The following is a 25189-nucleotide window of genomic DNA, read 5'->3' on the forward strand; positions in this document are numbered from 1 at the left end:
CCCCCCATATAAAAAGGATACTTTATGAAATTGAATGCTGAAATCCCAGAAATGTGTGGGGCCAGAGAGCTCCTTGCCCAGACTTCATAACAACGGGAAGACAGGCGAGGGAGCTAACTAGAACTGTATCAGCGTTCAGTGTTCGCTGTTGTACAATGTTCGAGACGCTGAATTCTAGTGTTCAAATGAGAGTCTTTGGTGAAGTCCTCTTTTGCATGCATGGCTCTGTAAATCTTTACCGGGGGTGGAGGGAAGGGGGAGGGCATTAACAGAGAACTAAAGGAGTCTATGCAGGGAATTTTGTCAGGAGTTTGGGATTTAATTTCTTTAAGGAAATCAGGTCTGTAATTGTTTTGTGCTTTTATGTTTCTTTTAAACTTTTTTCCCTTCCTTGTGAAATCACTTTCATTCCCCCCTCTGAGACGCTTGAAAAACGAGGACCCTTGCACTTCAGGAAAAAGTGTTTCTGCCTGCCAGCTCCAACGCTTGGTGTGTTTCCCCGATGGGTTTTCATGTAAGGGTAAAGTTGACGTCGTGCTCAGCCAAAATGGTTCGAATGCGCCAGGGCTGGAAATGTTCCATTTTGGGGTAAGTCGCAGTTTGCAGGCTATTCTTTGTCTTCCGAAAACATACACACTTCGGTCGACCTCGGATCTGCCTGACGCAGACTCACTTAAGCCAATTCTCTCCTAAAAGCCACTGGAATAGGGATGCAATTAGGGTGGGTGCAACAATTCTGCATTTCCCACCTATCCAGTCCTGATCTAGATCTGCAGCCCCAGGAGGACTTTATAGATGAAGGGTTCCAGAAAATGCCTCCACCCCCAGCCCCCGAGGCTGCTCCCAGCCTCCGCCACCCTCATTCGCTCAATGGCAATTGTTTGGAGACGTGGTTACTAAACGCGTGGCAGTGATGCAGAGATGCAGAGCCCTTAGCAGCATTGAACAGGCAAGTGCAGAGAGGAAGAGCCCGCAGTTTGGGCGACTGCCTTTGCTACTCACTGAGGACCAGCAGTCTCTTAGGAAGGAGGAATATTTTTAGCCACCCTCTCATAATCACGGGTATAGATCAAGGCGGAGAACTGAATCAAAGACAAACAAAGAGCCGGGTAACGTACTTAAGTGACACATCCAAGTAGCGGTCCTTTATATATGGATGCATTCACTGGGCTTCCAGCAGTGGTTAGCAAGATGCATGGGGGAAATACCTTAACGGAATATTTAAAAGCTTCCAGTGAAATCGAGCGTGCGCCTCCCCCTACGTGCCTTAGACATTCAGGGAGGCCCTGCGGCCCAAGCTGATCCTTGGCCCCTCTCGCGTTGTGTGTGTGTTTAAGAAAAGCAGAGCGGTTGGGGCACCGTTTTAATCTCATCTGTGCCTCAGCGTCTCTGCTCCAAAGAGCAGCACGCGTCTCTCACCCTGTATTAAACTCACTTTTGCTTTCGGGCACAGGCTCGCTTGACCGCCTTAGGTTGCCTGATCCAAGTGTCAAACCTCCTCCGGCCAAGGGAGCGGGATTGTGCCCGAGACATCTCTGCTCTGAAATCTACAAGGTAAGGGGGCAGGCCACGGTGTGTAATATTTCAGTGCTGCAGGAAGGGACCCCCCCACCCTCACCCCCAACACCCGGATCCTAATGTGTTCCTCGGGCTCCAAGGAGCTGAAACTGGGCCCGATCCTGCACTCCTCGCTCCGGCGCTGGTCCCTCCGCGGCCATGGGGAGTTTCCTGCAACTTGATCTCAAGCGACACCTGCCTTTATCGATCCGTGACCTTCCCAGCGGCGGTGGGACCCCCGGGGGCCTCACAGAAAGCGGCGGAGGAGCCGGGTGGGGCTGGGGACCTGCTTTCTGGCTGGCCAGGGACCAGACCGCTTGAGAGCGGGCTTTGCCCCGGCACAGAACAGGGCTGGTGCCGCTGGGACCCCCCCCCCCCCCCGCCCCGGCCTCTGGCGCTAGGGCCACGCCGTGGGTCGGCGCTTTGGAGGGTTGCCCCCCAGCGCCGCGGGCCCCCAGGGAAGATCACCCACCACCGGCAAAGCCAGGCTGGGCTCCTCTGGGGAGCCGGAGCTGCGCCCTGGTCTCCAGCCCGGTTGGCTTTTCGCCTCGCACAGCGCAGCGGAGGAAGCAGCGCCGGGCTGGGGGGGATGCGTGGGGGACGGGAGCGATCTGTGCCGCGAGAAAGCGGACTCAGCAGTTCCCGGGCAGCGCTTTCTCCGCCCCATCCCTTTCTTCCCGTTCCCCTCCGGAGAGTAACCCGCCCCCCGCTGACCAGACTCACCGCAGCCCGAGCCGAGTCACCACGCTGCCCCCTGCTGACCGTCCCGAGCTACTACTCGTCCCCCGGCCCTTTCTCAGCCTTGGCGCTCCCGGCGTGTGCGGCTGCGGGGCTCTCCACTGGGGCGGTGGAATTCCCTGCAGAGAAGGGGAAGCCGCACTGGAGAAACTCCCTCCTGCCCACGGACTTTGAAGCATTCATTCAATTTGTCCTGCCAGGCCCACCGCTATTAACGTTTATGATACTTTTTAAATCAAACTTTTTTTTTGGGGGGGGGGGGGGTGGAAGGAAAGCTGCAACAATAGCCCAAACTGCAGCAGGCAGATGGATGATATAACTGTGCAGGCATCCACTAGGGCCCAGCTAGAAAGCGTTCAGGGGTTTTAAAGCTGTTTACTATTCAGGAAATTTGGTAATTATTCCCCCCCTCCATGAAGTGGCATTACCCTTTCCCTTTTGATATTAGATCCCCAGTGGAGGCCCTCCCTTTCAAGCTGCCAGGAGAGAGGAAAGATGAAGGGGCTGCAATAGTGCAGGGCCATGCACGTTTCTTTTAGGCCAGCTGAGCCCTTGGAGCAGAGAGCAAGAAAAGAAAGGTAGGAAGGCCCGGCCTGTAGGTTTCTGAAAGACACAAAGGCATAATGCTTTCATTGGTTTCCTTATTTATTATGCAGGACTGAAATGTCTGTCCCCTGGCATGTTTCATTGTTTGTCTATGCCATGCACTCCACTAGCAGAGTGTCAGGTTGAAATGCTACACCTCTAGGTTGATAGTTTACCTCTGGTTTCAGAGTAGCAGCCGTGTTAGTCAGTATTCGCAAAAAGAAAAGGAGTACTAGTGGCACCTTAGAGACTAACCAATTTAGGAAAGCTTATTAGCCTCATTTTACAGCTGAGGAAACTGAGGCACAGAGGGCTAAAGTAACTTGCCCAAGGTCACACAGGAAACATATGCAAAGCCAGGTCTTCAGACTCCTATTCCTGTGCTTTCACAAGATCAGACTTCCTCCCTCCAGAATACAATCCAATTCAAGGAGCAGGGAACCATGGCATGTAATAAAGAGCCATTATACACCATGGATAAAACTCTGCCCTTACACTAATGCAGTTGTTTTCTGTGCAGTTGCAGGAGTGTATCCTGAAGGGAGAATTTGCTCTTTATTTACTACAATTTATCAGACTTTTCTTTTGCTCCAGGCCCTATGGAGATTTTGTTAAAAAACACATCAAATGTCCCAGTATCCATAAAATCTCCCCAGTCCACTCAGAATCCTGAGTGGCAGCCCACACATCAGCCACTAAAACTTTCTCCTAAATCACAAAGACATTGCCACTTCAGCTAACCTCTTCCCTCAAAAGCAGCTTGAGAGTAGTTAGGTTTAGGAGCCAAAGCTCAGCTAGGTTAAAAATAAATAAAAAGGTGGTTCTTTGACCATCAAACTTGTCAGTGTGTGATACCAGCAAGATGTGTGACAAATGAGCACGTTGACTGCTATTGTATCTTGTGTGTTACGCTGTAACTGACAGATTGATTTTTTTTAACTATAAAGCCTATTTAAAGGATATTATTTCACTGTGTGAATTAAATTAATCATTAACAAACATACAAGCAAACAAACCAACCTACCCCAGAAAAACAAGCCTATCTTTTGTGAAACCACACCCCACACCCAACAACAGAATCCAAATCCTGGACCTCTAAATCCGCATCACAGATTGCTGAACTAGTTGAGCTACTGGGGAAATTGCTAGCCTTATGCCGACCAAATATTACAGGGAGATTTGACATACACTTTCCAGTGGGTTACACAACTCTTTGATGACAGCAGAAGCACACTGGAGATCAAGAATCCCAGGTTCTATCCTTAGTTGCGGGCAGGGAGCGTGGTGGAGTGGTTACAGATAGGATAACTACAGCACATAGATTTGGTTCATGCAGTATGAAAGGAAGCATGGATAACCTGATGAAGTTTAGCTCTGCTGTATTAGCAAGCAGCGGTTCAACTTTCAGTCGGTTTGAAATGACATCATACAATTTTGTTGCAAACCTATATGTAAAATAGAGAATGGACTAATATTTGACTGCCTTCTAGGGTTGGGGCATAAAGCTTTGTTCAGTGATAGGGGCTAGGAAGTATGCTGAAGCATAAACAGCAGTCACTAGAACTGAAACCACAACTCATGGCTCCTAGCTCAGTAAATGTTCCTTTATATATTACGGTAGTTTAATGAAAAGACTCTCTTACAACAAGCAGCCTGATAGTTCCACTGTGGAACATTCTGCACAATCTGGTACAGTCGAGCACTCTCTGTAGCATTCGCCAGCTTCGTCCATGGAAATGAATCCCATTCACAGTAGACTGGGCAAACATTCATAATAGGCTCTTCCTTTGTGTGTGTGTACTTTGGTCAGCAGTGAAATAGTAAATAATGTTGACAGTTAACATTAGGTTTCAGAGTAAACAAACCTATTGAGATAAATGGGACAGTTCATACTTCCTTCCTGGTTATTTTTTTAATCCATGTGTGGATTAAACTACATTGGTTATATATGCTGCACATCTGGCCTGTGCTAGGGTGGAAATCATACTTAATGATTTCTCTTCTGAACTTGGCATGTGTGAAATATAAAATACCTACCTCCAGCCCCCAAACAAACAAAAAAAAAACCCCAGATTTTTATCATACTTCTAGGTTGTCCCAAAGAAAATAAAATGATCAACATGTTCTATAAAAATGTGGTAAAGGTGTAAAATTTGTTTAAGGAAAGAAAAATAAAATAAAGAAATAAAAAGGAAAAACCAGTTCTCTTAAATGCAAACAAAAGAAAGAAGGAAATTTTCCGGAAACAGGGGTAAATCCTTACATTTAATAAAGCCAAATTACAGTAGCGAGAGACCTTCATCAGAACCACTCTCCCTGCTCCAAGCAAGTTTTTGGCTTCTCAGAAAAATCTCAGTGACACCTCTTGGAGACTGGTAGAGATGGTCTGTTCACAATCCACTCTTCCAACATGCCAGGAGTTTCTCTCTTTTGTCCCCGTCTCCTCCTTATTTTACTGGTAGGAAAGATTTCTATTTTAAGAGCACACTTGCTCCTGTTTCTTTGCTTGAAAGGGAGGAATGTTGAACCCCAAGCCCATATGGAGCTAAAGCAAAATAATTCAACAACATTCATAACACAATGCAGAGTGGCTGCAGTCTGCACATGCAGTGCTTGTGTGAATTTGTGCAGAATTTGTATGCTCTGATAGCTCAGAGCTCTGAAATCTCTCTTAAAAAACAAACAACCTAAAGATTAAAACACAAAACCAAACCCTAGGAATATCAAGATTTGTCTTGTCTTTCTTGATTTTGCTGGAGGTCCCCCTTTAAAAGAGGAAGAAATGGACTGGGAGCCTTTAATCTTATCTGATGTGGTACAGTATAGAATTTTTAACAAATATATTTTACCAAAGTGTTTGTTGGGCATTTGAATTAAACAGGTGTCAACAGAAATCAAGAGAGTGTTTTAAACAGGCTGAATAAAAATCCCTTCCCTTGCCAATTAATCAGGTTTATCTTCCTGGTACCTCTGACGTCATTTGTAACCATATGAGTTCTCCAGTCTTTCATGCTGTCCCGTAGGAAAAATACAGCAGATGAGAGCTGAATTTCTAATGTAAAAAACAAGCAGGGAAAAACATTTAAAAAATACCTGTGGGCCTTCTGCATACATCATTAAGAAACAAAAAGGATCCAACATTTTTGTTTTCTTTTATAGGTCATTTTAAGACTGGCCAGCTCAGTTTGAACAATTCAGAGCCAATAAGTTATTTTGTACCAGTGAGAAACATCTCCATATGTGACTGTATTCTATATCTGTGATAACTGAAGAACTGTAATGAGCCTAATCACAGTGTCTACTGATGGGCAGCTTGGTTAATCTAAGCTGCTTCAGTTAGTGGCAGGTCCAAGACCCTCCCAATGCTTTCCTGATAAAATTGGGTAGATTTGAACTGAATTGTTTCTGTGCAGAAACAGAAATAGATATAAACTGTGAGCTAATTGCTTCAGATAGTCCCAAACCAGAATTTTGTTGCACAGAATTCCCTTAGAAATACAGAAATTGCCATTCTGGATGAGGCTAGTTGTCCATCTAAGCACCAAATGCTTCAAGATGAAGGTACAAAAATCCTCACAATGAACAGATATGGAATAACGAGCCCACAGTATAAGTTTCTTCTTAAGCATAATCAGTCAGTTGCTTATAGTCCATGTCTAATACTTTGAAGCATATAGGTTTATATTCTTTATTCATATATGTGCAAGTTTTTCTGAATCCTGCTGAATACTTGCACTTTAATATCTTGTGTAAATGAGTTCCACAGGTTAGCCATACATTCTGTAAAACAATTTTAAAAAAATCAGTTTTTAAGTTTGTCGTCTTTTACATTTCATTGGACACTTCTTGTTCTGATATTATAAGACAATGTACGAATGTAATCCACCTTCTCTTTATAATGTTTATTATATATACCTCTATCATGGCTCCCTCTTCTTTTCCTTGTAAAGAAGACAGTCCTAATCTTTTCAATCTCTTTGTCTCTCATCTTTATTCCTCACCTTTTGACCATCTTCTATTTCTGCTATAACTTTTTTAACCTGGGGCATCCAGAAACGAATAGTATGTCTTTATCTTGAGTATTATCAATTTAGAGTGGTGTTACAATATTTTCAGTAGTACTTTCTATCCCAGGGATCGGCAACCTTTGGCCCGCGGCCCGCCAGGGTAAGCCTCCTGGTGGCCCGGGCCGGTTTGTTTACCTGCCGCGTCCACAGGTTCGGCCGATTGCAGCTCCCACTGGCCGCGGTTTGCCACTCCAGGCCAATGGGGGCTGCAGGAAGCGGCGTGGGCCGAGGGATGTGCTGGCTGCCACTTCCCGCAGCCCCCATTGGCCTGGAGCAGCAAACCGCAGCCAGTGGGAGCTGCGATCGGCCAAACCTGCGGATGCAGCAGGTAAACAAACTGGACTGGCCCGTTATGGGGCTTACCCTGGTGGGCTGCGTGCCAAAGGTTGCCGATCCCTGTTCTACCCTATTCTTCATGAAACCTAACAATTGCTTTCTGGTCCACTGCTGGCCATTGAGCAGAGATTTTCAATGAGCTGTCCATGACACCCATGTCTTTCCCCGTGTGTTAATTTAGAAACCAGCAATGTGTATGAATAGATGCAATTAATCCTTCCAATGTACATTACCTTGCACTTGTTTTCTAACTGACATCCTTGTGTCCATTCATATACCTTCTCTAGTCTTGACTAGCTTTAGTAACTGTCTTACCTGAAAATTCTCATCCCATTGTCCTCCTTCTACAGATCCTTTATATATAAACCCGGGTCTTAGCTTGGATGGTAGGGACATCCAATTATGAATTTCTTGCTTTGCAATATACAGGAGCTAAAGGATTCTGAGTCAGTGAACACTCACCATTTCACTCCAACCAGTAAACAAATTCATCAGCTTTTTATTGGTCTGTATTACACAGAAAAAAGATCAGTTCATGTTGATTCACGAGTATAAAGTTGCTCTAGTTTCTTGATATAACTTCCACCTTTCCCAACTCAGGAGAAAGAAACAGTGAAGACGTTTCAGACACTTTTAAATTTGCGTTTTCCTCTTTGCAGTACCTGCCATGGTTGTGATACTATAAACTTAAATTAAGTTTCAATACAGTGGTTTCAAATGTGAAGCATCAACACACTGATGCAGCAAAATTCTCCGCAATAGTACAATAATTGCTTTTGCATTGCTTTAAACACTTCTCTACCCTCTCCATTCCATTGCCTTTAGAATAGTTTATTCCTTTTTGCCAGTCTCTCCCTTTCCTTCTGCTCCTCAGCAGCAGCTCACTCATTCTAGGCTCTCTCACTGGGGCTTGGGAGGAATAAGATCTGTGGAGGCTGAGTGCAGCTCTCATTACTAGGCCTATTCATTTTGAGAAAAATGCTTTGATCATAACCATGGCTTTGTATTCAGCTAGTCACTTACACAAGCAGTTTTTGTTAATTTTACGGCCAGTTCTCTGGTTTCCCAGCCGAAAGTCATTTCCCTGCTGGACACAGATTCTAAAATGAATCCTGTAGTTGGTGCTGGACTGACAGTGCTGAAGCCTTTACTTCTCTACTGAATAGCTGCAAAATGGACAGCTGCAGAGCAAGCTTCTCAACACAGACAGTCCCCTGCCAATGTATCTTAGCCCTGACCTACTAAGATGACTTAGAAGTGAGAGGGGAGTTCAGGATAGAGGGTACAGGTTCCGTTCAGTCCATGAGTTCTTTACTGAGACTGCCAAAAAGAAGCCGAGTTTCAATGGTCATGGTGATTTCTGTAATATGGACATTTATATATCGGGAAATGGACTAAGAGCCCAACTCATTTCATACAGACTAGATGTCATTACCAAACTAGGCTGCATTTGAACTGGGGATTTAGAGGTGAAAGGCTCTCTTTCCTACTACCAATGTCCTGGGCATTCCAGGTCTCTGGTATGTATTTTTATTCTGGTTATCCAGAAGCACATTCTGCCATCACATTCAGCATAGTGTAACTGTCTTTCTCTGTGGGGCTGTGTGTGTAATAGGGGAGGATTTTATGAAGCTTGTGACTTCCTCTCCTTCTGGAGTAATCAGGAATGCAGCAACTCTGTCATCCCAATGATCGTGGCTTCTATTTCAACTTTTTATGTTGCTCTATGAAAACAGGCAATTCATTTGGTCAGCTTCACTGTTCTGGTTTTGTGAGTTTCTTTGGAAATTGTGTGTCCTTCCTTTGGCCATCCAGAATGGCTCCTATTAGATGGTATCATAATCACATGAAAAAATCACCTCTGATTGTTCTTGTCTGATATTCCAGGACAAAGAAAATTCTCTCTCAGACTCTGAGATGGGAGATGATGAACAAGAGCTATCGCAGGAAATAAGAAAATTCGCAACTATTCAGTAGGTTCTATTGAAACCCCACTAATCTCCTTATTTCTTGATACACAAGGGAAGCTAGTTCTTTGGCTTTTTCTGCTCCAGCCTGTAAAACCTTCTCCAAGTGGGATTTGTCCTCCTGGAGCCTCTTAATTTCGTTCCCAATTGGCGCAAATTTCTGAATAACTGCCTCTGCCACTATCCCTTTGTAGTGTGCAGTGTCAAGACCAATACACTGGTGCACCACTTCCTTTATGCTGAGTCCTGTTACTGCAGCATGAATGGTCACCAGATTGGAGACACCAGGACGAGAGTCTGGGTCATAGGTCACCTCGGAGGTGAAGTCAGTCACAGCCTTGCGGAATTTCAGAACTATCTCCTCTGGACTGTCTGTGATATTGAGTGTGCCTAACTTCTGAGGGTCTGACTTGGACATCTTGGCTGTTGGATCCCTGAGAGACTTTATCTTCTTCGTTGTACCTAAAAAGACAAACAGATCATGGTTTTCTATTCATGCTTATTTGGCACTTTTCTTAGGAGAATACTACAGCCTATAGCAGGTTGCCCTGGCTGCTTGCCTTGCTTTAACAATTACTTTCTCAAGCATTACAAAATACACTCATCCTTAATCTTCATTCTCTCCCACCAAAAGCACCCCAGCCACTCTCCTTTCTCCCCATAATCACCCAAAGGACCTGAACCTAGTTCCCCTTTCTCCCCAGTTACCTACTGCTTCTGGGATGATTCCAGCCTGCTATGGCTCTATGCTGATTTCCCTACCAATCCACCTCCTCCTCTAGGTACCTGGTATTGGCGAGGGGAGTAACCCAGGAAGCACAAACTAGAAGTGTGTGAGGGATCGCCTAACATTGGGGAGCTGGGTCAGATCACACTCCAGGGTCCCAAAATGACCAGCCTCCTCACCATGAGAAGCTGCCCCACACAAGAAGCCCCTGAAACTCTCCTAGAGCTCCTTAGAAATTGTTCCCTCCCAGGTGTTATCTACCCAAAAACTAGGCAGAGGGAAAACATTGCTTAGATTTTGGCAGGGTGATAGGTGCCTTAGAAATAACTGAGACACATGCACGCATGCGAGACAGGATACCAGTACGATAAAGCACGTGGCAACATTCATCTAGTTACACCACTCCATTAATTCACAGTCTCTTCCCATTGTTACTATTATACACAAAACGCAGTGTGAGCCATTGAGCTAATGACTAGAATCGCATAGCACAGAATCACTGTTGCATAGACATCACAGTATTGGTGCTCAAACTGCTCACAAGACACTGCACCAAGGTTTGTAACACCCTGTATTCTCATGGGTGACCTCTCATTTTTAACTGGGGCTTTAAAGTGGAAAGAGGGCTACTAATGATATCCTGGCAGTGTAATCTTTTCTAAGGGGAGAACTCCCTGCCCCTGGGGGCTGCACATTCCTCTAGATTATGAGCTAATGCAAAGATACCACACTTTTTCTGTACTCAGCTGCTCATGTTTCCCGCCACATGTGCCATTTGCTCTACAGAAAGATTCAGAAATTTTTCATGGCCTTGTAATGCGAAAAATGCTTGAACACATTTTCCTCAAAATCTCCTAAGCTTTAGGCTGTGACCAAGAATGGAAAGTTTAGCACCAATGAAGAGCCTTCTTGAAATTTACAAGCATATGTTAAAGCACCTAGTGAACTTTTGGGTGCTATGGTAATGAATGTAATAAAACAGAAACTGCTTTGCAACTTCAATTACAGCATTTACTACAAGCAAACACTATAGCGTTATGCTGGTTGGTGGTCTCTCATTCAACGCCCTAATGGGCATCACAAATTGCTCCTTAATTGGCACCATCAAACATGCTCTCTCCTCATGAGACACCCATGCCTGCAAGAACAGACAGGGGCTGCAACCAAGCAGGATTGAAAGGCAGTAGCAGAGCATTGTGGGGGGCCCCAGGACTGGAATAGCAGATACTGTACACATTCCTTTCTGGGGGTTTTCAAAGCCCCATATTCATTCTTTTCTATTCATCTACTTTGCCATCAGTTTGCCCCCTTTCCAGTTGTTCCCACATAGATTCACCCTACCTGTAAGTCAAACCTCAACACTTAATAACTCACTGCACTCTAGTATTTAACCACACCTCTCCCTACTCACTTAAAATGGCTTTGGGCACAGGAAAGAAGTTTCCATATTTCTTGTTAAAGTGCTGTGCTATATCTCGAGCCAGTTCCAGGTGCAGGACTTGATCTTCTCCAACAGGAACATGTGTTGACCTTTTAATAAAAGACAGATACAGGAAACTCAGCAAAATTCTCTAGTTCTATTGAAATGTTACCTGAGACTGTCACAGCTCCTGCCATAGTTGAGGGCCAGATGGAGCCAAATGTTCAATCACAGCTAACTCGCTCTCTTCTGGGTGAACAAGATTCCAGACGGATCCTGTCTAATACGGTTCTGCTGTGTCTGATGGGATGAAATGCAGATTCAGCAGCAAAAGAACAGCCTTTTACCAAAGTCTGAACGTAAATGGGAAATATACCAGAAAAAGTAACAATACTGGCACGTACACTAGTGTTCCGCAAGCATCTCCCACTTACCATAAGATTTCTACTACCCACTGTCTTCTATTCATTCATGGATTTTAAGGATAGAAGGGACCGTTAGATCATCTAGTCTGATTTCTTGTATAAGATAGGTCATGCAAATTTATCCAGTTACTACTGTGTTGAAGCCCAATAACTTGTGTTTGGCTAATGCATATCTTCCAGAATGGCATCCAGTCTTGATTTGAAGACTTTAAGGGATGGAAAATCCATCACTTTCCCTTGTGTTTTTTTCCAATGATTAATCTGATTAATGATTAATTTTCCAATGATTTATCTCACTGTTAATCTGTGATTTTTTAGGTGAGATATAGACTTGAAATCATGTCCTCTTTTGTTTATTAAAGCTTCCACTGCACTTTTAAAGAGTTGGTGTATGATAAACCAAGTCCTGGCCAAATTCTAATTTAATTCAAATTCTGCGTCTCTAAATACCCAGACAATTTCAATTCAATATGGTATTCTTTACTTATGATCCTAAATTACAGGGGGTCAATCTCTTCACCCCTGTACCCACCAAAGAGTAAGCAAGACAAGCTAAAAACTGTTACAGTAGCCCATAGGAAATCACAGTGTCTTACAACACAGAAAAAACAGTTACCTTAATCAATACACTTAAGCAGGCCAAAAGGAACATTTCCATGTGCCAAAATGGTACCAGAATCACAAAGTTATCCAACTAACCTGAAAACATATTGTGTTTCTATAAACGCCTCAGCATGACTCTTTCTTTCTTATGTTAGTTTTCTTGCTGTCTTTGCTCCTGCTTCTCACATGCTATTTATTTACCTTCTATTAATTAACTTTTTTTTCTTCTTCCTAATCCTCTTTTTTCTCCAAGGTCACTTCAGTTGGTTTTATTTCTCCCTCGCTTCCTTCTCCTAATTCATTAATTTTGTTTGTGGTATTTTATTTGCTGAATCTTTTCTGCCACTTTTATGTGTTCTTATTTCTGCAGTTAGTTTTGCTTTGTACCATTTCAGCGTCTGCTTTTCCTGCTCTTCCTTCTATGACTGCTGCTCCTTTCCTAATTATCCATTTTCTCTTGCCTCTTGTCCCATTTCCTATCCCTTTTAATATAAAAGAGCTCTCTTGTTAAATATATATCTTTTAATATATGTGCTCTCTCTCTCTCTCTGACACCTCCTTATTTTGTCATCTGTTTCCAGTCAGCCAGCACTTAATATGCAAAAGTTGAGCTAAAATGAGCTGGAAGTACAAATCAAAAGTACAGAATCTTATTACATAGAGATGGGAAAGATCCAGGTAGTTCAGTCCATCCCAGGGCCCAGTGCAGAATGGTTTCTGATAGTGAAGTTGCCAGTGTTTTGTTTATTAAAATTACTTTAATTGATGGGGCTTCTATTATTCCCCTTGGGGAACTATTCAACAATCAAACAGATCTCAGTTAAGAATTTTTTTTTAATATTCAAATTACATTTTCCCTCTACTTTTACCCCTATATTCCTAATTATGATACAAATAAACTAGCAATATCATCCCTAAGTCTTTTGACATGACTGTTTCCCCTCCCATTGACTCTATGCTTTGGATTATTTTACCCAAGATGTATTTTTCCAGGTAGAAGCCTTGTTATTCCTGCCTACTCTATATTCCCAAACCTTCCATGCCCTTTTGTATCATTTCGCTGTCTTCACAGAAGTTGATGAACCCACACAACTCAATATAATCTGCAAACATAATGTACTATTTACTCTGTCTTTGAGATTCATTAATTAAGATTTTACATATTATCCGACTTAACTATACTTCATTCACAGATGCAACCTTCCTCCACATTACCAGCTCTTGATCTCAGGCTCATCAGACAGCCTAGGAACTAATAAAGGGCTAATACGTCAGCCATGTATGGGGAGAACGGGAGTGTGGAGTGGAACCATCAAGCTGCTGGAGTGGAGTGGTATAAGCATGGAGTCAGGCTGCTAGCACTGGGTAGGTGGGCAGGGAGAAGAAGAGGGATTAGGTTTACAAGAGACGTGCGGGAAGAACCAGGAAAAAAAGAACGAGTAACTGAAAGAAGGATATTGTCTACATTTCTTCAGTATAGTAAATGTCCCCTCAGGGATGTAAAAAAGTTAAAATGTGGGGGAAAAAAAAAAGAGACTTCACAGTTTCCCAATTTGTAGAAGACTTCTTCAAACACTGTGCCATATGGCTACACGACATCCTGATGGTGCCAGTCATGACACCTCATGTCAAAGCTGGGACCTCTGTTAATCTTACATCAAAGATAATTGACTAGTATAGAACTATGCTTCTGTAATGGGTCTCAACTTTCTCATGGAGGCAACACATGAGGTTTGGCTACCCCTTTGTGCAGAAAACTCTTCACTCATCGACACAGCATAATCTACACCAGAACTTGAAAAAAAGGTAAACGAATTTAATAGTGGTGTAAAGTGCCCAACTGAAAGGTCTGGACACTAAATCTCCCTAGCTTCATAGCAGGTCCATCATTGGAAATAACAACATGATTCAGCCCTGACCTTGAGGATCCACAACTAGTTTAATCTCTCTGGCCCATTCAGTCAATCAATCCAATGCAACTGCTGAATGGGTCAATTGGTGTTAGTTTTATTGGTGATTTTAGGGACATGCACTAAATTGTTCTGAGGTGACCAACTCTTCTTAGACAATACCATCCAATGGTTTTCCAGTGGCCTGATATTTAATCACTATCAACCTGAGCAAGATTTTAATCAGTGACTGAAAGATGAAAGTGTGCCATCCATTCCCAATCCTCTCAGCTATTCAAGCCCCTTGATATTTAACATGTGGACCCAAAGAACTTTAGTCTTACAGCAGTTGAACAGACGTTGCCTGTGGGCTCACATTCTGTCTCTTACTTGTACAGCAGAATATCTGCAGCTTGAAGCACAGGGTATGTGAATAGACCAACGGTTCCTTCAGAATTCTGGATGGCATTCTTTACCTGTTTGCAAAAGAAAGACATACGGAAATCATCCATTTGGCTGATGTCAACATCTGATTTTGATTTTTTTTGTTGTAAGTTTTACTTACTGAGTCCGCTTCATTCACTGATTGTGTCATTCTAGCAAAGAAGCAAGCCTAATAGAATTCGTGCTTTTTCAATGCCCAGTGCTACTTACTGCTCATGGCTCAGTTATTTTCTAGAGATATTTATAGATCTTTTCTCATAATATTATTCTATTACTTTACTAGGGAGAGATATTAGATGTGTGGGACGGTAACTGCCAAACTCACTCCTTTTTTTGTTGTTTGTTAGAAGACTGATATGCAGCACTTGTTTTTATCCAAAGTCCTGATACCCTCCAGATTAACCCACCTTTTTGTAAATAATTATCAGAGGTTCAGAAGTTCAATACCTAATTCCTTTAACACCCTAGATGCATATCATCTGGACCAGCTGGTCTGTAGATGTTCAAGTATCTAGTTTCCTGCTTTTTGTTTTAACTGTAGCTACCTTTAAAAAAATCCTTAAAATCTGTCCAGACTTCTTTATATTTTCCTATATCTTTTTACTCTCCCCATCCTCCAGATCACACTCTCCTGTCTCCATCTCCAGGCTCTTAAATACGGGGGGCCTGATGCCAAGCACCTGCAGCTCCTATTTGTGGGTTTTAAAAGTCCAACCACTTATACTTAGATGTCTAAATATCGCTTTACAAGTCTAACTTGAGAAACACAGGTTTGAAAAGCTTGGCTTTAATCTAAGTTTTGCATTAACACTATTTGTTGCATTTAAATTTGAATGGGTTTATTTAATTAAGAAGAAAAAACAGGAAGGGAGAAAAAACACCCATAAACATCTGGAGGAATTTAGCCCTCTCCAGTTGTGAACTCCGCAAACCAAATTGCTCTGGATTTTTTTTCTTCTCATTGTTTGTCTCTCTTCTGACTCCTTGTAAAACTGTCGTTCGGGTTTGGGGCCCCTTGCCACACCCCAATACCACCACAGGGGCAGCCCAGTCCAGGCCCCAGCCTCTTAGCCCTTGCAGTGGACCCCACCACCCCATCCTTGTAGGCCTTCTTACTTTGTTTATGGGTGAGGAAAAGCAAAAGTTCAAACTCAACAGAGAAGCCCCTTCTGTCAGGTCAGTGACACCACCTAACTTCAGGGTTGCCCAGAAAGCAGGTTTACTGGAGTCCTTCCAGGCAGGTAGCCCAATCACTCTCTCCCTGCCAGGCTTGCCTCTGGGGCTCACTGGACTCTTCCCAGAGAGGTGGTGATATCTAAACAGTTAAGTAAGGCCTCTCTGACCCTCCTATAGTCCTGGGCTGTTGCCAAATCAAGTTCATGGCATTCAGCTTGAGCCGGTCCTGACAGATGGCACCAATAACATGGTCCAGTGCTCTGAGGACCACATCACGGAAGATGCCACCCGCTCAAAAGGAGTGAGAAATGCCTTGGGGTCACTGGTGGTGCCCATCTTAGACAGCTTCCCCAGGGATGGGTGTTGAGCTGGGAGGCCCAGGGTTAGTGGTCACCACAGCCCTAGGTGACCCTAGAGGTCGGAGAACTGACAGCATCTGTTGCTCCAGGTTCTGTTGTTGCTGTTGGCATGTGGCCAATTCCCTGTCAGCTACTGCTGCTGCTGCCCCAGCTGTTGCTGGATTGCAAGCTGTTGAAGCAGCTGCTGCTGTTTTTGTTGCAGGGTGGCCTGGTGCTGCTGGTTTTCTCTGACCCATTTTAACAGCCATTCCAGATCCATTACAAGGTTGTTTCTGTCAGGATTTTCTCAGCCTCAAACCTCTTTTCTCCTTTTCCCCACTCCCTGCTCTTTTCCTCTCCCTTTCAGGAGAGCTGACCAAGTGCCCGCATTCTCCACCACTTTTAAGAGATTCTTTCTGGGGCACTTCTCTAGCTCGGTCGGGGCCTCTTGCCATGCCCAGTTACCACCACAGGGTCAGCCCTGTCAAGACCACAGCCTCTTAGCCCTTGCAGTGGCCCCCACCCTTGTGGAGTTCAAAGTCAACAAAGAAGCCCTTCCAGGGGTCATAAAAAAAAAAAAAAAAAGGTCAGTGGCACCACCTTACTTCAGAGATGCCTGGGTAGCAGCTTTACTGGAGTCCTTTGGGCTAGATAGCCCAATCATGCTCTCCCTGCCAGACTTGTTTCTGGGGCTCACTGGACTCTTCCCAGAGCTGGGGGGTCTCTGGCATGGTGGAGGTTCCTTCTGCTGCTTCAGGAGACTCTCCAGCCGCTCCATTCTCAGGGCTTCCCCCTTGCTGATTGCAGCTTCCTCCTTTGAATGCCTTCCACCCTACCATGCATGGTTGGAAGGGCCAGAGAGGTGGGGCTACCTTAGCACTGAACCTCCCTAGCCCCTTCCCTGTCAGTGTGGGGTTTACACATCCCAGCACACTTCTGATTTCTCTTCTTGTTAAATAAATAAAATCCACGGAAATTAAATGCAAAAAACAGTGTTGATGTAATACTAAGAAATTAAGCACATATGTCATGAATGGCAAAAGGGAAGATTTTTCAAAACATCAACTCAGCCACAGTCATCTTTAGTAATGTTTATTTCTGTATCCCTTTTAAAATGTAAACCTTAATATATCCCATACCATACAACACACAGAATGGCCAACTAATGTTGCAGAAGACTTACTCATGGAATTTCCTTACTTGTGACTGCTTGATTTTTTAGCCTTAATGTTGTGCTGTAGTCATTGCATTTTATTATGTTATGAGGCTTGAAATAAGAACTTTAAGCATTTTGATAAATGATTAAAAATACCAGTCTATAATTGAAAAGCTTCTTTAACTGCCTCTGTATTCTCTGCTTATACAGGTATGCTACTTTGTAACCTCCCACAGCAGCCGCCTCACTGACTCACAATATACAGTTATGTCTCCTATAGTAATAGCATTGTATGGGGTTGTTTTCTTTCCTCTTCCTGAAGTGACTCCATCACCTTTTAGTAAGAATGACTGGCCCAGTGTTTATGGTCCACAGGCAACAGAAAGTTTTACAAGAAGGACAATACTGTTTTTATTAAATTCCCTTAAATCTCCTTTTAGTTTAATATACTGATCATATAAACCTTACCTTCCACTGGGGAAAGCTTTGTATACGTGGCATACTAGTTAAGCACCCAAGAATCCAACCAAGTTCTGCATGTTCAGGCACCTAAAAAAAAAAAAAAAAAAAAGCCATAAGAAATCGGAATAGGGTCAATGTATTTTCACCTGCACACATCATGTCTAGAGAAAGTGCAGCCAGTAACGGCTATCAAACCAGAGATTAGTAAGATTAGTTTATTTTTGGCTAACATTTTTTCAGTGAGTTTAGTGCTGGTGAGAAGTAACAGAGAGCCCTTGTGACTGAGGAACCTATATTGATCCATAGTACAAGTACAGGTCCTTCAACAGCAGTACAAGCTTCCTCACCCTACCTGGTCAGCCTGCCCTAACTGACCAAGAAAGAAAACTGCAGAGATGAGACGGGTGTTTAATTTTCATGTTCATTCAGATCTTGGCCTTTATGCTCAGAATGCCAAGTACCTTGAGGCAGTGGGCTAGGGGTTACAGCACAGGACTGTTAGTCAGATCCCCTTGCTTCTAGTCCTAGCTCCAACATTAATTTGCTGTGGGAGTCAAACACCTCTCTGTGCTTCAGTTGTCCTGTCTGTAAAATGGGGACACCTAGACCTCTTAAGTATTCTGGATTTTGTGGAATGTTCTACATTTTGGGTTAATCAGCCTGCCTGTTCTGCAGCACCAAAGGCAGGAGATGTTTTGCAAATGGAAGAGGAAGACTGATTCCAAATATCCATTGACTTAGGGAAGGATGCATGGGGCAGAGAGCCAGGATGCCAAATCTAATGTGGGAGACTGCAACCACCAAAATGCCTTCAGGAAATGAAATGATTAACACATTTTAGCATTTGTAAGATTAGATTAGATTATTTTTAAATATATTTTAGATTTTTTTTCTTTCCTAATGGTGTCATTCACTACAGGGCAGAGTTAAGGTTGTTTGGTGCCCTCATATTTCTAAACCTTAATATGTTAGGATTCCTGTTAAAGTTTAACTTTAATTCTGAATTTCCTGGGTTTATAATGCATGTTTTAGAAATAATTACAACATCGCTGTATTAAAAAAACCCACCATGAATCACTGATGTGTACTCTCAATCTTAACTCCATTTTAACTGTTTTTGTCTGGAGGTAATTTATGAGGTGTTCCACTTCTGGTCACTTGCCACACATTTCAGTTGCCTCTGTCACATGCTGGCAGGTATGGGTTCAGAGGTATGATAATACCTAGGACAGAGGGGTTGAGAAACTTAATGCTTGTGTTTCGATCTGAGAGCTCAGATAAAAAGCTTTAAAAAGTGCTTATTATCAACAAGTGGGACAATTACTAATATCATCTGCAGAAATCATTTTGGTGTTGTATGTAGACTTGGAAAAGGACCGATTCCACAAGTGACTAAATTTAATATAATTAAATAGCCCTAAGATTGTAATTACTTTTGGTCACTAATGATATGGTCCACAGCTGAACTGATGACCTGAGGTGAATAGCTCAGGAACTGATTACAGTGACATGAAGCCTCCCAGACCTTCTCTTTTTTGATTCCTTCATGTTCATTTGCCTGCCTGGCTTTACTACACAAGGCAAAGTGTGACAAGATGGTGCCAAATTTGTCCTCTATGCAATGTAAACCGAGCCGGATGGAACTGACTTAACCTATGCCTATTTCATTTAGGAGGAATCACCATCTGGTACAAAACAATTTATCGTTTCTTTCTTCTAGTCACAAACTAAGAGGGGATGTTGTTCTGCTGCATTGGTGTTGACAAGGCCTCTCTTTCAAAGCTACAGATTTCACGATATGCCTCTGTCATGCCTCCCTCCCACAACCAAGGCTGCATGTGCCCATTGTGCCAGTTGCTTTGACATCCCGTGTCTTACTGGAACACTGTGCTGTCAGCCATTCTGCACCCCTGGCTCTAAGCAGCGAGTTACATTCACTTCTAGCCCCCAAAGACAGATTCACATGAAGCATGGTCCATTATTAACAAAGTGATAAGAGCACATGCTAATGTAAAGAAAAGCTGCCAGGGAGGGAGCACAAAGAAGCATGGAAGAAACAAAGAAAAACAATCACACAGGGTAAAATAAATAAAAGGCTTGTTAACTCATTGCCCCAATGGAATTTAATTCATTTAAAATTCTGCAGGAAGTCCTTCTCTATGCTGCTAAACAAGGGACCGTGGAGTTAATTCATATAATAGAAAGAAATAGGCAAAAGTAAAAAAGACATGCCCCATCTCTCTATCACTCAATTAATTTTCAATAGCTTTGAATAAACTTTCGTAACATTTATCATGCTAGTATTAATGAAGAGCAAATCCTTTGAAAAACAAACAGCTCCTTCCACAAAGGGCAATAGCTTCAAAAAACTCTTTGATGAAGGTCCTGTTCTTTCTGAAAGAAGTAACTGAAATGCTGAGGATCCTATCTAAAAACCTGGGAAACTAATACACAAAAACACAGTGTTGTGTATCAGTTAAGGCTGTTCTATACATAACATGCACATAAAATCTAGGGCTGTCAAGCGATTAAAAAAATTAATCCTGATTAATCGCACTGCTAAACAATAATAGAATACCATCTATTTAAATATTTTTGGATGTTATCTACATTTTCAAATATATTGATTTCAATTACAACACAGATTGTACAGTGCTCACTTTATATTTATTTTTGATTACGAATATTTGCACTGTAAAAAACAAAAATAGTATTTTTCAATTCACTTAATAAAAGTACTGTAGTGCAATTGCTTTATCATGAAAGTTGAACTTACAAATGTAGAATTATGTACAAAAAAAAATTGCATTCAAAAATAAAACAATGTAAAACTTTAGAGCCTACAAGTCCACTCAGTCCTACTTCTTGTTCAGCTAATCGCTCAAACAAGTTTGTTTACATTTGCAGGAGACAATACTGCCCACTTCTTGTTTACAATGTCACTTGAAAGTGAGAACAAGCGTTCGCATGGCACTGTTGTAGCTGGCGCCTCAAGATATTTACTTGCCAGATGTGCTAAACATTCATATGTCCCTTCATACTTCAACCACCACTCCAGAGGACATGCGTCCATGCTGATGATGGGTTCTGCTCGATAACAATCCAAAGCAGTGCGGACCGATACATGTTCATTTTAATAATCTGAGTCAGATGCCACCAGCAGAAGGTCGATTTTCTTTTTTGGTGGTTCGGGTTCTGTAATTTCCGCAACAGAGTGTTGCTCTTTTAAGACTTCTGAAAGCATGCTCCACACCTCGTCCCTCTCAGATTTTGGAAGGCACTTCAGATTCTTAAACCTTGGGTCAAGTGCTGTAGCTATCTTTAGAAATCTCACATTGGTACCTTCTTTGCGTTTTGTCAAATCTGAAGTGAAAGTGTTCTTAAAACGAACAACAGGGTCATCATCCGAGACTGCTATAACATGAAATACATGGCAGAATGTGGGTAAAACAGAGCAGGACACATACAAATTCTCCCCTAAGGAGTTCAGTCACAAATTTAATTAACACATTTTTTTTTAATGAGCGTCATCAGCATGGAAGCATGTCCTCTGGAATGGTGGCCGAAGCATGAAGGGGTATACGAATGTTTAGCATATCTGGCACATAAATACCTTGCAATGTTGGCTGCAAAAGTGCCATGCGAAGGCCTGTTCTCACTTTCAGATGACATTGTAAACAAGAAGCGGGCAGCGTTATCTCCCGTAAATGTAAACAAACCTGTTTGTCTTAGCGATTGGCTGAACAAGAAGTAGGACTGAGTGGACTTGTAGGCTCTAAAGTTTTACATTGTTTTGTTTTTGAATGCAGTTATGTAACAAAAAATAATCTATATCTGTAAACTGCACTTTCACGATAAAGAGATTGCACTAAAATACTAGTATGACATGAATTGAAAACTACTATTTCTTTTATAATTTTTACAGTGCAAATATTTGTAATAAAAATAATAATATAAAGTAAGCATTGTCTACTTTGTATTCTGTCTTGTAATTGAAATCAAGATACTTGAAAATGTAGAAAAACATCCAAAAATATTTAATAAATTTCAATTGGAATTTTATTGTTTAACAGTGCGATTAAAACTACGTTTAACTGCAATTAATTTTTAAAATCATGATTAATTTTTTTCAGTTAATCGCATGAGTTAACTGCGATTAATCGACAACCCTAATAAAATAAAAAAATAAAATGACATGGAAAGTTAAGTCTATCATCTGCTTAAGAGAATGTACCACAACCGTAACTGTGCCCCAGCTTGGATGTCAGATTTCCAGCACTGCCTTCTGCAAACACTTGAGTGTATGCAACTTTACAGAACTGCAGAAAAAGGATGGTGTAGGGCCTGACAGAGTATGGCCTGTTTGTGGTGGAGATAAGATTGTGGAATTTGGGGAGGAGGTGCTGGAAGGTTGGCATCCCATTCTCTGTCACATCATCACCTGACCTGAGCTACTGACAAGACCCTATCTATAACTGTAACAGTTAGACAATTTTAATTACACTGTCCTTTCACTTTGCTCCTGTCCATTGGCTATCAATCTTGGCTCTACCTCCCAGTTCTGACTCTGTCAAGGTTCCTTCCCCACTCTGAACTCTAGGGTACAGATGTGGGGACCTGCATGAAAACTGCCTAAGCTTATTTTTACTAGCTTAGGTTAAAACTTCCCCAAGGTACAAACTATTTTACCTTTTGCCCTTTGGACTTTTTTGCTGCCACCACCAAGCGTCTAATATATATATATAACAGGGAAAGAGTCCGCTTGGAAACGTCTTTCCCCCCCAAATCCTCCCAAACCCTACACCCCCTTTCCTGGGGAAGGCCTGATAAAAATCCTCACCAATTTACATAGGTGAAGACAGACCCAAACCCTTGGATTTCAAGAACAATGAAAAAAGCAATCAGGTTCTTAAAAGAAGAATTTTAATTAAAGAAAAAGTAAAAGAATCACCTCTGTAAAATCAGGATGGTAAATATCTTACAGGGTAATCAGATTCAAAACACAGAGAATCCCTCCAGGCAAAACCTTAAGTTACAAAAAGACACAAAAACAGGAATATACATTCCATTCAGCACAACTTATTTTATCAGCCATTTAAACAAAACAGAATCTAATGCATATCTAGCTAGATTACTTACTAAGTTCTAAGACTCCATTCCTTTCTGTTCCCGGCAAAAGCATCACACAGACAGACAGAACCTTTGTTTCTCCCCCAGCTCCAGCTTTGAAAGTATCTTGTCTCCTCATTGGTCATTTTGGTCAGGTGCCAGTGAGGTTATGCTAGCTTCTTAACCCTTTACAGGTGAAAGGGTTTTTCCTCTGGCCAGGAGGGATTTTAAAGGTGTTTACCCTTCCCTTTATATTTATGACAGACTCAAACTCTGGCTCAATCCTTTGCTCTGGCATTTGGTATCTAACCCCAGCTCCAATCCTCAGCTTTGACTCCCGGTCCTGACTCTGGCTCAGCCCCCTGGCTCTGGTACTTAGCAGTTGACCCCAACTCTCCCACGCACTTCTGTTCTCTGACCTGGATACCTGCTCTGCCCACTAGACATGACTCCTGCTCTGACCACTAGGCCAGACTGCCCACGTCCTGGTTCCTGACATTTTACATACATGAAACTGACTGAAAAAGCATATGTCTCATCTGCCTCTAGGAGCCAGTCCACATAGAGGACAACAGCCTAATACTGCTACCAGTTATTCCATCAGTTCAAAGTGATATACATCTGTGCTGGTGATAGAGAGGTTCCTTACCAGTAACTGGCATTCTTCAAGTGTATTGCACCTGCATATTTGTTATGGAAACTTTCTAGAGAGTAGTGTGTATTGGGGTCAACTGTCTCTCTCTACCCTTCCCTTGTGGAGGATTCAGAAGTTATTAAAGGGGCAACCAAAGACCCTAACCACCTTTCAGCTCCTTCCCTAATTTTGGAATTATTTACCTTAGACTCTGAAGTGGTGAGGGTGGGGTGAAGAGTGAATATGCAGAGGCAGTGCATTCAAAGACCAACAGTTAGTTTTAAGTAGTCTCTTTCCTTAGGGTGGCTTCCACATATTCCCACCTGTGGGAGATTAGTGAGCAGTACCCTTCCCCCCACGACCCTGGAACAAGGACTCAGAATTGCCAAAGTGAGCATCAGCTCTGGATGGCAAGTCAAGAGATATCAGAAGGGACCACAGTTTTGTTCTCCCAGATCAGAATGCAAGGGACAACATTTTATTTAGTTTATTTTTTTGGTGCTTTAAGTACATATAGAGCTTCAAGTAACAGCTTTTCAAATTCTATGAAGACAGGAGCCTATGTGGATGTTTCTTTGGATTAGTTGAATACTTTTTGATATATCCAGGTGAATAAACATCTGACAAGTCTTAAGCATGGGTGTAAAAAAGATTGCAGAAATAGGCTGGTTAGCAGAAACGGAGAGGACTTGAGACTGGAAATGGGGATGAGAACACTGATCTTATCACACTTATCATATGGACTACTGTTTATAGAGGACTGGCCATTAGGCTGGTATCTCAAAGTCTAGCATGTAGCTACACCTATGAGGAACGTCCTCTTCCCTCCAGCAAACTCCAACAAAACAGACAAGAGCTTGGTGAAACAAGACTCTAACCCCAAATCAAAAGAAATATATGCACTAGAGAGAACACTCCCGGGGCGGCTAAGTGAGTATGGTTCCCTTGTGGTATTCACAGTACAAACAAATGTGCTGCTGTAAAATAAATCATGTAAAAAGATTCCTTGGACACAGGCGTGAAGGACAAAGCAATTATCTCCAGAAATCTTAGTGGTGCACAGTGCAGCCTTTCTGCAAAGTATGGTGTTGCAAGTGTGTGAGCACTACTAACCTAAGCATGTGAGGGTGGAAACTGAAATCATCACCCAGAAAGCTTGATAGAACTCAAAACACAGTTCTGAATTTTCAAAGTGTAATAAACAGCAATGTTAAAAGCAAGAGATTTGTTTGGTCAAAGATTGCTGCTTTTTGATAAGAACCATTAAACTTCCAACAAACTCTCTCATCAAGCCTGTTGGCAATCCAGAAGTCCAGATGTCAGTCTGAGAAGATGCAGGGGTAGAAGATCCAGTACATTGTAAAGTACTGCTAACAACAGATTGCAGATTTGTCTTAAAACATGCTACAAGACCTGGTTATGGCTACTAACAACATCTTGGTTCCATCCCAAATGATCTGCAGACAGATTTCCTGAACCAATGGAAATCAGAGGGAACGCACAGAATTCCTGATTCCAGTCAAAAAAAAAAAGAGACTCTGCCAATGACAATGGGT

General features: G+C 42.5%; 1 protein-coding gene across 1 annotated transcript in view; it reads right to left on the minus strand.

Annotated features, from left to right (window-relative positions):
- Window positions 1–7793: 7793 nt before the first annotated feature.
- Window positions 7794–25189, minus strand: part of WARS2 (tryptophanyl tRNA synthetase 2, mitochondrial) — a 79010-nt gene continuing 61614 nt past the window's right edge. Inside the window, exons 3-6 of the mRNA XM_074947626.1 lie at window positions 17897–17977; window positions 14705–14790; window positions 11389–11507; window positions 7794–9712 (exon numbers count right to left, since the gene is read on the minus strand). Of these exons, the coding sequence (XP_074803727.1) occupies window positions 9264–9712; window positions 11389–11507; window positions 14705–14790; window positions 17897–17977 (735 nt within the window). The 3' untranslated portion in view covers window positions 7794–9263. The remainder of the gene's footprint in view (window positions 9713–11388; window positions 11508–14704; window positions 14791–17896; window positions 17978–25189) is intronic.

This window comes from Natator depressus, chromosome 1 (assembly GCF_965152275.1).
Source record: "Natator depressus isolate rNatDep1 chromosome 1, rNatDep2.hap1, whole genome shotgun sequence".
NCBI classification, from domain to species: domain Eukaryota; kingdom Metazoa; phylum Chordata; order Testudines; family Cheloniidae; genus Natator; species Natator depressus.